This window comes from Cornus florida, unplaced genomic scaffold (genome assembly GCF_030987335.1).
Source record: "Cornus florida cultivar Cherokee Brave unplaced genomic scaffold, ASM3098733v1 CherokeeBrave_3.0.0_Hap2_Chr01, whole genome shotgun sequence".
Taxonomy (NCBI): domain Eukaryota; kingdom Viridiplantae; phylum Streptophyta; class Magnoliopsida; order Cornales; family Cornaceae; genus Cornus; species Cornus florida.
Window position 1 is genome coordinate 46,591,254 of NW_026775571.1, and position 15,235 is coordinate 46,606,488.

Below are 15,235 nucleotides of genomic sequence, written 5' to 3' on the forward strand. Positions count from 1 at the left end.
AACTTTAGAAAAACATTTAAGTCCTCCTTAACATTAGGACATGATGGTAAATTGTTAAGATAGTTTTTTTTTTTTTTTTTTGTTTTTTTTTTTTGCCTCCTTGTTTTTCTTTTTCCAAATAAGAATGTTATTATTTATTTTCTTTTCCTTCGTAATTTATCCAAACAAAAATTTCTTTTTTTCTTTTTTCAAATAAGAATGTTATCATTTTCTTTCTTTTCCTTCGTAATTTATGTCAACATAAATTGAGGTTATTACTATCTTTGCTTTCTTTTCTTCTCTTGTAGCTTCCCTCCTGTTTATCCAAATGAAACCTTAAAAGACCAATCAAGTTTATCTGCACATCCATTCTATTAGTGTTCTTGTTAAACTTGGAATGTGCTTCGGAAAATTCAAATTACTATAAAACAAAGTTGGTACACAACCTGGTTAAGAGCAATTACAGTACCAAATTACAAAGTTCGTTATTATAGTAGAGCCTAAGTTACATTAACTGAACCCATTTGAATAGAACTTTCCATTCCCCAACTGAAATTTTCAACTAAAAATATATATTTTAGTACCCTACATTCTTCACAACAACTTATCCTGCATGAAAACTAAGTATAGTTCTAAAAATAAAATTATCAACCTACAAAATTTTGGATGCTGAGAGAGACTATAATTCATATTGAAGGATCATTTCTGCAGCTTCACCCATCGTGCCAACCCCACCGGCCCCTAATAAAGCATGAGCAAGTTCCTCCTCATTCCATTGCCTCAGCCCTCTGCTCAGTCTCTTCAACACCTCCACATCCACCTCCAATACCCAACTTGGTGCGCAACCTACCATTAGGCTCACAAACCCCGACACATAGGCATGCCAAGTGGCCTGATCACAACCTAGTGATATCTTCCCATCAAGAGCACTTGCTAGGAATTCCATGTGGCTCCGAAGGATCTTTGGACACCGCTTTGATGATGATGATGGTGATGATGAATCCACGCCCCATGCAAAAGCTCCACACAGCACGGCAAAGTAAGCGAGTGCATATCCCCCAAGCATTGCAACCAGACCTCCTGAACCGTCATCTTGCTCAGACCTGTGAACAGATATAAACCAAGAAGGTAAGTTTTCCTTAATCAACGACTGAACTAGCCCCAAGCCACCAGATAACCATACTAAAGAAGCTCCAAGTGAAGCAGCAAGTTTCACCCTAGTCATTGCTTTAGCAAGTGAAACCTGCCCATATCTCATTCCAATTTTTGCTTTCTGGAGCTTCTCCAAACTCTCTTCAGAAAGCCCACTACATACTATGTCCCTCACAGAATGCATCAAGAGAGAAACTATCTCTTCCTTTAAGAACATGATCTCTCTTATGGACCGGTAAACTCGGAGATATAAAATTCCTGGTGCAACGGGAGAAATCCCACCACAGAAATGGGATCCAAATCCATGGCCAAGAAGTGCTCCAACACCTCCATTGCTTGAGATAGGGCTGGCATTTAAACCAAGTGTTGCAGTGAAGCAGCTTTTGAGAAGTTGCACCACTGCATCATTGTTGTGGAGGAAGACAGTCCTTGAGGCAGAGAAGACAAGGAAATCGCTCCAGCGCTTTGCCTTTTGGGTCCATAAAGAAGCCACAATCGGCATGCATGGCCATGGGCAACCTGCCGCAAGGGTCTCCAATGCTGGCCCAGCGAGATTGAGAAATCGTTGTGAGGCTTTATCAAGTTTATAGGTTATGGTGAGACTCACAAATGCAGCCAAGGGCAGTGGAAGGGTAGCTGGAAAACTTCCCCCTGCAAGAAAGACCCTTTTTCAATCATTATATTGAAGAACTAGTTCTTAATTACGAAAACAGAAAAATGTGTCCCTTTAACTTGCTAAAGTTTCCACACAATGACTATACTCATAGATTTTTTTTTTTTTTTCTTTTTCCCCCTTAGTTATAGTTCAAAGTTTCTTGCAAAGGTGGCTTAAATTCCCACCCAACCAAACCAACCAAACCCTTCCCCCAACAACCCCCACACCCCCCACACCCCCCCCCCCCCCCCCCCCCCCCCCCCAACCCACCCACCCACACACACACACACACACACACACACTCTTATAATGCTATGGTACTGAACTATGGTGCATCATAAAAAATATGCATATATTGTTAAAAAGGAAGACCTGCAACAAGGCTTGGGACATCAACACCAGTGGCAGCTAAGATTTTCTTGATCTGTTCCTCAACATTGGAGAGATTTGCAGCAGGGCTTGGCCAATCTGTGCCGTTCATAAATACTGGTTTCCAAACGCCCCGAGTTACTTCAGCTGAGAAGTAAATTACAATGGTTGCCAAAGATGCAGGAAGATAATCAGCTAAATCTTTAAGCCCTGAAATATATTTAGAGAAGATGAAGTCATACCAGTGTAACTTTGATCCAGATCTACTACAAATACAAATAAAAATTGGGTGCTGCAGCAACTCACACTAAGAAATTTCTTGGTCATCCTGACTTCCCCATTTAAATATGTTATAGTTTTTGAGGAAATCAGATATTCCCTATTGAATAAAGTGCTGCTATATGAAGGGCACTTTTCAGAACAAGAACTACAGTATGGAGTTTTGACATGATGTAATAAAGAACAAAGACCACATCAACATCCAAAAATTGGGCGCACACACCAGACAGACCTGTACACAGTTCACGAGGAGACAGCCTGCCATGAGCACAGGCTGTTAGAGCGGCATCAACAACAAAAGGAACAGCTTCGAGGACATCCCATGCTGGTAATGTAGGTCTTAAACAGGTATCTTCATTTCCAGCTCCGGACGAAGTACTACTTCCAGATGTCACAGAAGTCAAAGACTGGGTTCCTCTACTAATCCTTCTGAACATCATGTTAAGAAGCCCATCCACAGTCTGATGAACGGGGGTCCCATGAACAAGACCAGAAAGGGTTGAAGCTATACAAGCTTGATGTTGCCGATACCATACTTTCAATTTTGGAAACGAATCCACAAAAATGGGTTCTGGAGATGATGAATTTACAACAGCTGAGAGTCTCGCTTTATTTCGATCCTTGTGGACATTTCCGGAAGATACTAGGTGGGAGTTTCGTACTAATAGCAGGTATTCAGGAGTGAATATGGATCCGACTGGGGGTACGTCTCCTACTCGATGTTCAAGAGGTGGATGATTAAACCTCCACAGCTTTAGAAGAAGTGCGAAAGCATTCGAGAACACAGCATGGGCAGAGATCTCTTCCCCTGTGGTAAGAGTCCACGAAACATTGGGCACACATGAACCAAATACCTCACAGATAGGCATTAATGAACCTGCAAGTTGCGGAACCTGCCAAAGATGATAGAAAAGCAAACAAATTATTCATACTTGGCATGAATGTCCTAGTAATCCCCCACGCACTCCCCCTCCCCTCCTTCCAATTCCCGCTGCTTATTATTTGAAAGGAATTTAAGTCCCCCTTTCTTCTCACAAGAACTCAGTTTGAGCCACAAAACAAACAATAAACACACACAGCAAACTCAACCGTCAACTCTTGACTGGATATATAACGTTCAAATAATCATAGTATATTACTTATTAGATAACTAAATGTACAAAAACCTCTTTTTGGCTCTTGATTTTTTTACTTCTGGACCCTACTTTTTCCACTTTACAACTGCGCTCTGTTCTCAACAAAACAAAGCATCATCCCTACCATTTGGGGTCAGCTATAAGAAATCTTTTTCGTCATTCTACTTTATCTAGGGCCATATCTCTTTGTGATATTATAGCCTATCATGTCTTGCATCCTCAACCACATCATTTTTGGAAAACCCTCACCCTTGAATCACTTTTAACTTAAAGAGCTGAACTTGAAACATATCTTTATAAACGTGCAATCATTGGTTTAATTACATATTATACCATCGAGGTATGTGTGGTTATAGTCGCGTAAATCTGGTCAAATCAATGAAAATACCCTCTTCTATCTGTACAAGGAAGATGTCTGGCTGAGTAGAAGCAGAACATACCAAGCCATGTAGAGAGAAAATCTGAACACAGTCAACAGGTGCTATTCCAACAAGGAGAACATTCAGCATTGGAGCATAACGTATCAAATGGCTGTCACTCCCAGAATAATCTGCAGGAACCGGCGGAGACAATAGTCTAGTAATAAAATAAACAGTGTGCTCCTGCAAGCGTCAGGACCTAACATATTCAGGACAGTTGGGTGATTCTGCTAGGAAACCAAGTGATACAGACTCTCAATGATGTACTGTATATATATATATAAGTATACATACACTTGCAAATGCAAGTGTGACCAAAGCATTGCTCTATGCAGTTTGGTATTACTAATAAAAAGGGGCTAACCCAGTGCACGAAACTCCCGCTATTGTGGGGTTTGGGGAGGGTCAAAAGTACACAGCCTTACCTCCACAGGCTGGGAAGCTATTTCCCATTTCGAACCCCTGACCTCCAGGTCACAATGGAACAACCTTACCATTGTACCTTTGATAAAATTCAATATTTTAAAATGTAATAACTGCTACCTCATTACCTGTATATTCCAACCACAAATTAGAGAGGCCCCACAAAGAATGGTAGCAGCAGCTATCTTCTCATCTTCTGATCCTTCGACTGCAAGTTCAAATACTTTCTTGAGCTCTGCTAAGCTTCCATCAAATCCATGAGCTTAAATTCAGTTGCTATAGCCTTGGCTAAATCTATAAAAAATAGCATCTGATATACCTGGCTTCAGGAAAAAGAAGTTATAACTGAAGACCAGGCCACAATGAAGGAATATAGAATGAATCCAACAACTATTCACATTGTATCACCTCTATATTTTTGTACATTGGAACCACCATCCATTAACAGAATATTCATGGCATTACACGTGGAAGGATAATTCCTAAAGTTAGTGTAATAGATTGCTTATATTAATAAATATTGCAGATTGGAATATCCAGCCTCCATCACTACTACTTTGTAGAACAGACGATCCATGAACATAAGAGTTACAATTTTATTTGCTGGAGCTCAATTATGCTTCTGTTATAAAAAATTTGGCCTGGTCGAACAATCCCATCCACCAACCCCACGGCATCAACTATCAAAATTCAAAAACTGAGTTTGCAAAGAAACCATGGCATGGCATTATAAACTTGCCAAGTCATTGTATAATAACTGAAGATTTAAAATCAGATTGAAGATAAACCCTCAGTATGAATGACTTGATGAGAGAAACTTAGTTCAGAACAAGTATAGCATTACATGGACTCATTGACCACATAAACTATGTGAGCATGTGCATTAGTATACCTTGAAGCAGGTGCTGAGACTAAAGCATTTATCATTAGTGGAGTAAGTGGGGCCCCCTTCATAAATGATGACCAATCAGGCATTTGAGCGGGCACACTATGAGGTATTTGGTTGATGCGTCCATTCACGTAGCCTGGCCAATAATATGCTGATGTGTCAAGTAAATTTCTGGCAATACAAGCCTCGACTATCAAATGTCGCATGTTTCCAGCTGCAAACATGGATTAAGACTGATTAAGACTAGAAACCACATGAATATAACCAAAAAGGGAACTTATTTTTTAATTTTAAGATAAAAAAGATGATGTTCAATTCAATAAAATCAACTTGAGCTTTATAGATTATTTTTTATATATGTTGTAGCTCATATAAACAGTTTGCGCATATTCTTAGCCTCATACATGCTTTTAAATCACAGCATCGATAACATATGGGTCATCACCGTGTACAGTATCCGGAATATCAGGCTAGGTGTGACCGGAATAGGTTATCGATGGCATAAATTTTTTTCACTAAACCACTACACAGTCAATAATACAAATGTTTAATCCTTTAATCCCATGGTAGGTTGATTTTTTTCTTTGTTTTCCTAACAATTGAAATTAAATGGAAATATTTAATGGCTCATGAGAAAGAGATGCTACTTACAGCAGTTGATTGGCATGTCTTTCATGCTGATGCACTCAAAATACGCACTACCAACATTGATTCCTGAAACAAGCATCATTGCTTTCGCAGCAGCCTGATTGGCCGCAGAAACTACTGCTTGAGGTGGAGTCAGCAAGCCCTGATAATCGCCCAAACTCTGTAAGCTAGAGACCAAATCCATACGACGCTTCCCAGGAACCTGTTTTTCCTTCCAGTGATTGGTGGAGAAGCATTCTCCCCCATCAATTGGGGCATCTTCCTCTTCCTCAATAAGATCAGCAATCACAAGAGTTGTGATAGACAATAACATGCACAAGCGAGTATCAAGGCGAGGCACAGGACCCTCAATTGGATCCCTTTCCTAAAGGTTAATGAAAAAAAAAAAAAAAAAAAAAAAAAGTAAGACTTATATAGACAGGAAGAAATGTGTTGTCCACTAAAACCTTGAAATGACACTCCCCACATTCCATACAGTGAATCCAACCTCCAGTCCAAATCAAGAGAGATTACTAAGAATCACTCAGATGGGCTTTGAATGAAACCCAGCCAGTAAGACAACTTACAAGTCAAAGCATGGATCTTTCTAGCTGCCTAGATTGTCATAGATGTGATGCCTGATTCATTCCCCTATTCCTATTTCTTAGTATTATCAAGAAAGATATTACTTCTAAATATCATACCAGATATTCGATCTTGCACTTTATGGTATGAAACAAGAATTTAAATAGATTATTTTTATTACAACTCTATCTTTAGTTAATGTAATATATGATGTGTGTGTGTGTGTGTGTGTGATACACCAAAATACTTGAAATGTTCTAAGTCTGATCTGCAGATTGGAAAGACACAATGACAGTGCAAGGAGCATCAGCTTGGATTTTCCAAGAATGAATCATATCTATAAGTTTTGCAAAGAAATTTGTTCAGTAGTGATAAATTCCAACCCTTTGAACAAGACGTAGAGCTGCCATCCAAAGCCCTAAAAAGGTCTCATGCCAGGTGGTGCTATTAATTGCTTGAAGGGCCTTCATCAAACCTGTATGGATAAAACCATCAAGTTTTTGTATTAGACAATGGTTTGACTAAATTTACAAGTTTATAAAAGTAAAGAACCGAGGCTAAAACTAATCTTACCAGTAATAATTTCAATTGCACTTGTTTCAGTAACTTGTGACCCATCCATTGCATCTTCTAAAAAAAGATCAAGAGGAAGCCAAAGAGCAGAACAACTAGCACCATGACAAAGACGAGCAGAATGAGCCGGAGACCCAGAAGCCATAACCGCATTAAACTCCTGCAGTGAACTTGTTTTACATTTTTGAGACAAAACTTTGTGAGTATCTGATATCAACTGTAAAAGAGCCTCTGGAGTCATAACTTTTGAATTTCTTAATGCTGATGAATTCTCTACAAGCAGCTGTATTTGCTGGACGAATAATCCCCAATGCGTGGGCCTGACAAGTGGCAAGCATGTAATAAGTAAATTTTTCATTCAGTTTGTAGGCTAAGAAACAGATAGAGATAAGTAAACGATTATTGACGATAATCTGAAAGAAATCCTTGACCTAAACGAAGTGGAATTTCAAAGCTGGATTCATGTAGTCATCCCCCAACAGTTAACTTTGTTGAGCATGAATTTAGATTTTATCAAATTCCATTCAATGGAGACACAGTAAAACACAATTGCATTTTAAGGTTAGACAATGATCTAATGCATGGTTAATACTTGATACTAAAATATTTAAGCAAATTCAATCTTGACAGAAGAATGCATGATGTTTGAAAAGCAATTGTTAAAAGAATGAAGTTCTGACATGTTTCGGCGTGCCAAGTAAAGAATCCTGGAAGTTACTTTATTTTGCAGAAATTGCCCCACTAACTCTATGGCCACCACAGTATTTATATTCTGTAATCTTTCTCGATGCTCAATCCTCTTCTCATCATAACTATCATGACCGTCTAGTTCCATATCTTGAGGATGAGTTTCCCATCTAGATTTCCTTTCTGGGGTTAGTTCCAGCAACCCTTCATCATCTAATGATGCGTCAAGCAACTGCCAAACAATTGAAAAAATAAATTCAACTGCAAGAATGCCAGGTTCACTTGCTCGCACACCAAATATCTGAGATAGATGAAGAACATTGTCTATTGAATTCATGACCCTGCATGAAGAAGACAAATTAGAAATAACATACGAGAACACTCTCCCTTAGTATGTTTATTTTATGCTTCTCAAATCAAAAAGGGAAAGATCTACAAAATTCCATCATAAATCAAATATATCATGACCAGGTCAACATTATTCTCAAGCAAACAGGCACAATAGAAAACAAAATAGCATAGTTTACTAAAGAACAACCCTGTCTCAATTTTTTTTAATTTTTTTTCTTATTAACATCGCTGCTCAGACTTTCTCGAAGTGCTAGGATTTGGCTATCCCCACATTGTTAGAATTTAAGACTTTGTCAGTCAAAGTCGATAAACACACTTGTACTGAACGCACACAAGTATATTGTTGACACGATGTTTGTGAAAATAAAAAAAGAACAAGATGCGGTGGAGCTTCAATGTGCAGAGCTTGCAATTTTTGGAATGAAGTAATTAAACTGAGATGGGAATGCAACAAGTGAAAATAAACAGAGTAGTCAAATGTGCTATATAATTGATGTAAATTTGTTCTGATGTCAGCTTTGTGAGTTGAAGTCGAACAATCACTAAACCTGTACCGAACACAGCACAAATATATGGTTGACGCCTATTATATGTATTTCAACTAAAAAATTACGAGACTCAATGCAGCTTGATGTGTATAATTTGCATTGTTTGGGGAAAAAAAGTTAATGAACTACTATACGAGTGCAATAAGAGAAGATCATTAAACAAGTGTTCTAGATACTTGATGCAGATATAACTATTAGCTGAGTCAGGGAACATGTATGGCCCTTAACAGATATCATTCTCTCCATTTAAGTACAGTATTCTCTTCATTAAATCTTATGGTTCATCGCAAACTTTCATTTGGCAGCTACTTTCTATTACTTTTCCAATAATTTGGTCGTAAATGAAGTTAATCAGAGTTGTTTACTCGCAAAATAGCCCTATTAAATTTGGAATACTTTCTCAATGATTGGCACAGTATAAAACATATGGTGGAGAAAACACCGGCAATGCGAATAGTGTGCATGCATGATGAAAACCAATCATGAACCAAAATATTATATATGATATAAAATATTGTACTTGCATGCTTCACTATTCTAGGGGTCATTGATTGGTGCAATGGTAAAAAAATTAAGAGTAACAAGCACACAAACAAATTCTAGTACGAGAGTAACCACTTTGTGAAAAATAACATCAAATGTTAGGTGTCTCTCCAACCTTCCCCTCCCAGCATCCCATCATCACCCACCTAGCAATCGATAAAACTACTATAAAGCACAACTTCGTGAAACAGTGAAATGGATGTTGCCAATGGTATGTGCATACAATATTCACAAGTCTACATTCTACATATGGATAATGTTAGTTTCAAATTATCCAAATTAAACAAACATATAGCAATTGACAGCTAGGTAAGCAAATAAATAAACCAGCTAGGGACCTAGGTGTTGCCCAGAGCAACAGTACAACTACAATACCAACAAGTTTACGACCACGTAATGCAAGTCCAAGAAATAATCCAAATAAAATTAAAATACTCCAAATAAAACTAATGTATATAGAATGGCTAGAAAAACATCTTTGGTTAGATTGAGTGGAGTTGGAATCTACACTTGATATTACACTTAAAGCTATAAAAAATCTTAGATTTGAAATTCTAGAATATTATTATCTATGAATCCCAAGAGAGTTAAAGAGATGTATGAAAGGAACAGTGCCACGCCCACTTTCTCTCTATGGCACCGTCGTGGAAAAGTGCCTATGAAATTGGTTGGTGGTATGACTTCTAATGTGACAAAATGAAATAATAGTTAAGGAATTTGGGCACTAGGTCACCCAAGGCGTGCTTAATTGAGACAAAAGTGAGTAAAATGAAATAGCCCATATGGACTAATGGAACATATTATTGGGAAGATGTTTAGCACCCAATTCATCCATACTTGTGCACATTTGCCAATTGTTTTGCATGATTTCCTAACCGTGGATGTGTGTTCAAAGTGTAAGTAAACCTTGTAAGATTCTATATTGTTTTAGCCTTTTGAAAGTGAGACTAGACCTATGGGAAAGTTCTAACCTCATGCCCTTTAATCATAATGCATGTGACTATTGACTTAAGAGTTGACTCGGGTGAAGTAATGACAAAATATAGATTTCAACGGCATAATGACATGGAAAGACCTAAGATTGCTAGGTGCTATCTTTGTGAGTATGTCATAGGACTATTGCGAAAAATGTCTCAATCCCATGAATTTATTGTGTATGAGAAGTGAGATAATATGACCAGAATTCTAAATGCCTTAGACTGCAAAATGAACAATGGCTTTCAATGAACTATAATTCCAATAAATTAAGACCGAATGTGGATTAGAATCCTACTTGAGTAAGAATTCTACATGAAGTAGGTAACCTAAATATGATGAAGCCCTCAATAGATGAGAGCCTTACACAGAATGAAAGCCTTACCAGTCGGGCGAGGCAGTAGTATGAGAAGCGATTGGAATGTCCTAATGCGAGTGACTGAAAGGGATGGGTCAAGTGCTCCATTGTTCACCACTAGTTTCTGGTATGTCTATCAGAAGTAGTTTCAGTTTTGTTTTAGTATGGTCCATATCGTGGGAAATTGAGGTCTAATGAATTACTACTAAAAACATGAAATAAGTCCTAAAAGTGCCAAAAGTGACCAATTTGTTTAAACCGGAGACTACTACTGAAATTGCGACAAAATAATGACCAAGGACATGAGCTAAGGCTTTTATGAGGGATGCATTATGAAATTTTAAGGTGAAATTATATATAAAAATCTATAAAAATAATGTCAAAAAAGTGAAAAATCTACTGGACCTAAAATGACCAAAAACACTTAGTGCACTCTAGTGTAATTCAGGTAGAGTTTCAACCTAGGGACTGACTAAAGGTGTTGGGAATGACAAATTGAATTTTTGATGATAAAAATATTATTGGGGTTGATAATTCATAGAACCGGAACCCAAGCCTTATAGTAGAGAGATGCACAAGCTCCACTGATCTAGACCTACAGGGGGTGAATAAGTCTTGTAGAACTAATTACCAGTTTACTTTTCAACTTCAATTTAACAGAACTTTAAACTAGGATTATGGCAGATATTAAAAATCTAATCAATCGACAGTAATAATAAGCAATTAAAACATAAAGCAATGGACACCAGATTTTTACTTGGAAAACTCTAAGTAGGAAAAACCATGGAACTTAATCCAGACAAACCAAATTCACCATAAGAGAAAAAGATTACAACCTTAGAGTGGATTTGGAGCCTTCCGGATTGTGATCGAATCAGTGATCACATGGTAGCAATCAGATGGCGATTGTTATGTAAAATAATGAAATATTAATAAAATTCAACATTTAGAGTGGATTTGGAGCCTTTGGGACTCTTGGATTGCATTGATTACACACTACTAAGCAATCAAAACATGGATTTTATACCCAAAAGGGGGTGGCCGAGTGGGGCAAAATGAAGTGTCTTCGAGTAGTTTATTACATGTAGACCATGTAGGTAGCTAGATGCTTTTACTTAAGCATATGAATTCTCCATGTACTCTAGCTATTCTCCCAAGCAGAGTCGAGTGGTATCAAGTTGAATCAAGCAGAATGACACATGAAAGCTTAAGGTTCACCTCCTCAACTTTCTTTTCTAAATTTAATCGTGCAGCTGTACAACACTAGCACTCTAATTCAAACAGCAGTATCAAAACGAATACAATAAGTGGTATATCTTTATTCAAAAGCCAGGTACTAGGAGGTTTGGCCTCTTTTTTTTTTTTTGCACAAAGTGGCTGTTCTCATACTCGAACGCTCATCTTCAATCTTGTCAGCCATTTGATATTAATATAGTTTACAAAATAAAATATCTTTCTTCCTTTGGTCTTAAATTGCTGATTTTAATAAGTGGAGCAAGCAGCAGTGATTATGCCGAGTAACTAAATAAAGAATGTAAAAGAACAGAAGCTCAAGTATATTGACATTAAGAAGCAACTCATGTAATGTATAAAACTCAATCTCATGACTTACTTTTGATAATCCGGCCCATTTATATGAGATTTCATATTGAGAGCATGTCTCTTGAGGAGTTCCATATAAAGCCTAAATGCTGCCGGCCGAGAATGTCGATTTGGAATAACCCTATAGCAAAGAATGGTAAAAATGAATGTCAGACAATAATGTCCACCAAAAGAGGCTGTAACCCAGTAGGAACAACAATTTTCTTCTTGAAAATTTTGTAAAACATTTGATAGATTAGGATGCCAAAAAATTTAGAATGCATTGTAAGGCCCTCACAAATCATGTCTACTAAATACTAAAAACAATTCAAAACCCAAATGGATCTGTCTATACCCTACACAAAAGAGAGATAGATCATTAAAAAAATCACATTTGTGTATTATCTTGTGTGAATGATTAAGTACTCATATATGCATTCTGAAAATGACTACCACTTTGTGCCATTAACAGAAATAAACATCCAAAGTAAAAACTGCACAAATCACACAGAGAAAACAATCGAATAGTTAAATTAGAACATAATCAACGGTGATAATTCACAAATCAAAGGGTGGATGATTGTTCAAAATAATTCACGGAAGATCTCCAATCACTCAACCACTGATAAAAAAAACCCAAAACATCAAATCACCAAAAGACATCACAGAAATTAGAAACAACCCCATGAAAAGAACATTTCAAAAACAAAAACACAAACAGAGACCTGGTGGAAAGCAGAGCGAGGATGAGCATAGGAGGCACAATCTTGACCATCAACGCCTTCTCCAGAAATTTCCACGCAATGGGTACGTTGTTGTCCCAGCAAATGTGGGAGACCAAAAGGTTTGCGAGCTCAACTGATGGCAGAGATACCCCAGCGGAGCTCAAATTCGAAGAAAGCTGAATTGCCCACGACAGAGGCTCACTGCCCCTGTCTTGGGCCGCCTTTGTCAGCTCCACCACACCGTCCCATAGACTGCTCTGGAAGGACACCGCCATTAATGGGTCATATGTGGAGAGAGACAACTATTTGGCGGATAGAGTTAATGGGAAGAGTGGAAGTTTTGGTTGGTTATTGCTGATGATTCTTTTCTCTTTGCAATGTTGCTCTGGAATGTGAAAGTCAAATCAAGTTGTGAACTTGCACGGGTATTATGAAAATAGATAAATAAAATAAAATAAAATTTGAGAAAATTACGAATTTATCCTACTTTTATGGCGGATAGATAAAAAAAAGTCTAATAAAAATTTGGATAAATTTCACTTACTAGATTTGTCAATATCTCATATAGATTCTCTACGTTTTATAGTCTTACTTATCTCTCCTGTAACTGGATAACGATAATATATTTTTTACTACTTTGATCGTGAAATGTTTGTTAGTATTTCAGACATTAAAATGACAAAACTAACCTTTTATCAATTTTTTATTGCTGACATCAACAAATTCCGTTTGTCTCCATCAGGTACCTAACGGCGAAGGAGAATTTGTTACATAAATCAGAACCTTAGAGGAGGTAAATGGGATTATAAAAAGTAGATGGGATCTATGTGGGATATTAATAAACCTCAAGGGAGGCAAGTGAAATTTACCCTAAAAATTTTATAACACAATAAAATTTTACATTTTATATGTATTTCCAACAAAGTTTAATAACTAATTCAATCCCTCTTTTATATTCTATTCTATGATATATATATATATATATATATATATATATATATATATATATATATATATATATATATCACGAATGTTGTTTAACTTAATTTCTCCAAACAATTGTGCAAAAATTTGGATTTAATAAAAAGAATTAAAAATATAAATATATTTCAAATTCAAGATAAATTTGATACATTAAAATAATTTGATGCACTTTTTAAAATGAAATTGTATTATTTATAAAAAGAAAAAAAAAATTATACATTATTTCAAATTCACGGATACAATTAGATAATTTGATGTATTTTTTAAAATGAAATCATCTTAATTCTATAGAGATTTATGTTTTATTCTTGAGGTTTTTTTAAATGAAATATGAAGTGAAGAATTCAAAAATAATGAAAATAATTCATTTATTATTTATAAACCATCTCCAGAAATTTCCACGCAATTGTATTTTTGCATGTTATGAGTAGTTTATTATTATAGACCCAAAAGTTTTGATCTAAGAGTAATCCATTAATTTTAATGATTATCATTAATTTTCATACGATCATGCATGCATATGCATTCAAACGTCATAATTGATTCTTAAACCCTAGGGCTTGAACATCACTGAGATACATACAAAGATCTAAATCATTTCCAAGGCTCAATACACCTTTTAAAGTGTTTAAATTTAGAAAAATAATACTTGCACCGAATACTTGGACCCAAAACTCAAGTTGATGGTGATGAGTCACTATAGTTATATTACACTTAGAAAAATAAAATTATCCTTTCCTAATTAGAAAAGAATCTTAATTACCAGTAATATCTCTCATCTATCATCTCTATCCATTTTTTATTTTCTTCTTTTATCCTTTTCTCTATTGCCATCATTGATTCTCGATCATAACCAAGATACACAAATATATCACTTTACGCTACTCAGTGAGGAGGGTTTTCTTTCCCATTTATCTCTGGCGTTGTCGTCCTGAGAGACCACTGGTTTGATGTTGGTTTCGTGCGAAAGAGTGATGATCATACCCAATAGCTCTGTATACAGACACGCACCACTTTTCTTTTCTTCTTCTTTTTTTTTTTTTTTTTTCCTTCTTTTTTTGGAGTTATGATGAAAATTTTCAAAAACTTGTTATTTAATTTTATGTAATTTTTTATGTTTTGAGAAAAATTTCATATTCTTATACACAAATATATATAGAGGAGAGGGAGAGTGTTTTGATAAAATTTTAAAAACAAAATTATGGGGATTGAATTGCAGTATGTTTCCGAATCTATAAATATACATATACATATTCTGATGATTTCTTTTTAGAAATTTATATATTATTATACATTTATCTAGAAAGCAATAGTGTTCTAATAAATTTTATAAAAGGAATTTAAGGGATTTTTAATTATAGTTTTGAAATGATGATTTCTACAAAAAAGAGGATGAA

At 36.1% G+C, this 15,235-nt stretch overlaps 1 protein-coding gene across 1 annotated transcript; it reads right to left on the reverse strand.

Moving 5' to 3' along the window:
- Positions 1-379: 379 nt before the first annotated feature.
- LOC132295855 (mediator of RNA polymerase II transcription subunit 33A) lies at positions 380-13,261 on the reverse strand. The gene is made up of 12 exons (XM_059794128.1): positions 12,855-13,261; positions 12,161-12,271; positions 7,767-8,114; positions 7,087-7,406; positions 6,897-6,988; positions 5,953-6,313; positions 5,305-5,515; positions 4,541-4,655; positions 4,011-4,172; positions 2,667-3,327; positions 2,159-2,365; positions 380-1,782 (listed from the first exon to the last, which is right to left on the reverse strand). Exons 1-12 carry the CDS (start codon positions 13,127-13,129, stop codon positions 659-661), a joined length of 3,987 nt encoding a protein of 1,328 aa, XP_059650111.1. The 5' UTR covers positions 13,130-13,261; the 3' UTR covers positions 380-658.
- Between the last annotated feature and the right edge of the window lie 1,974 nt (positions 13,262-15,235).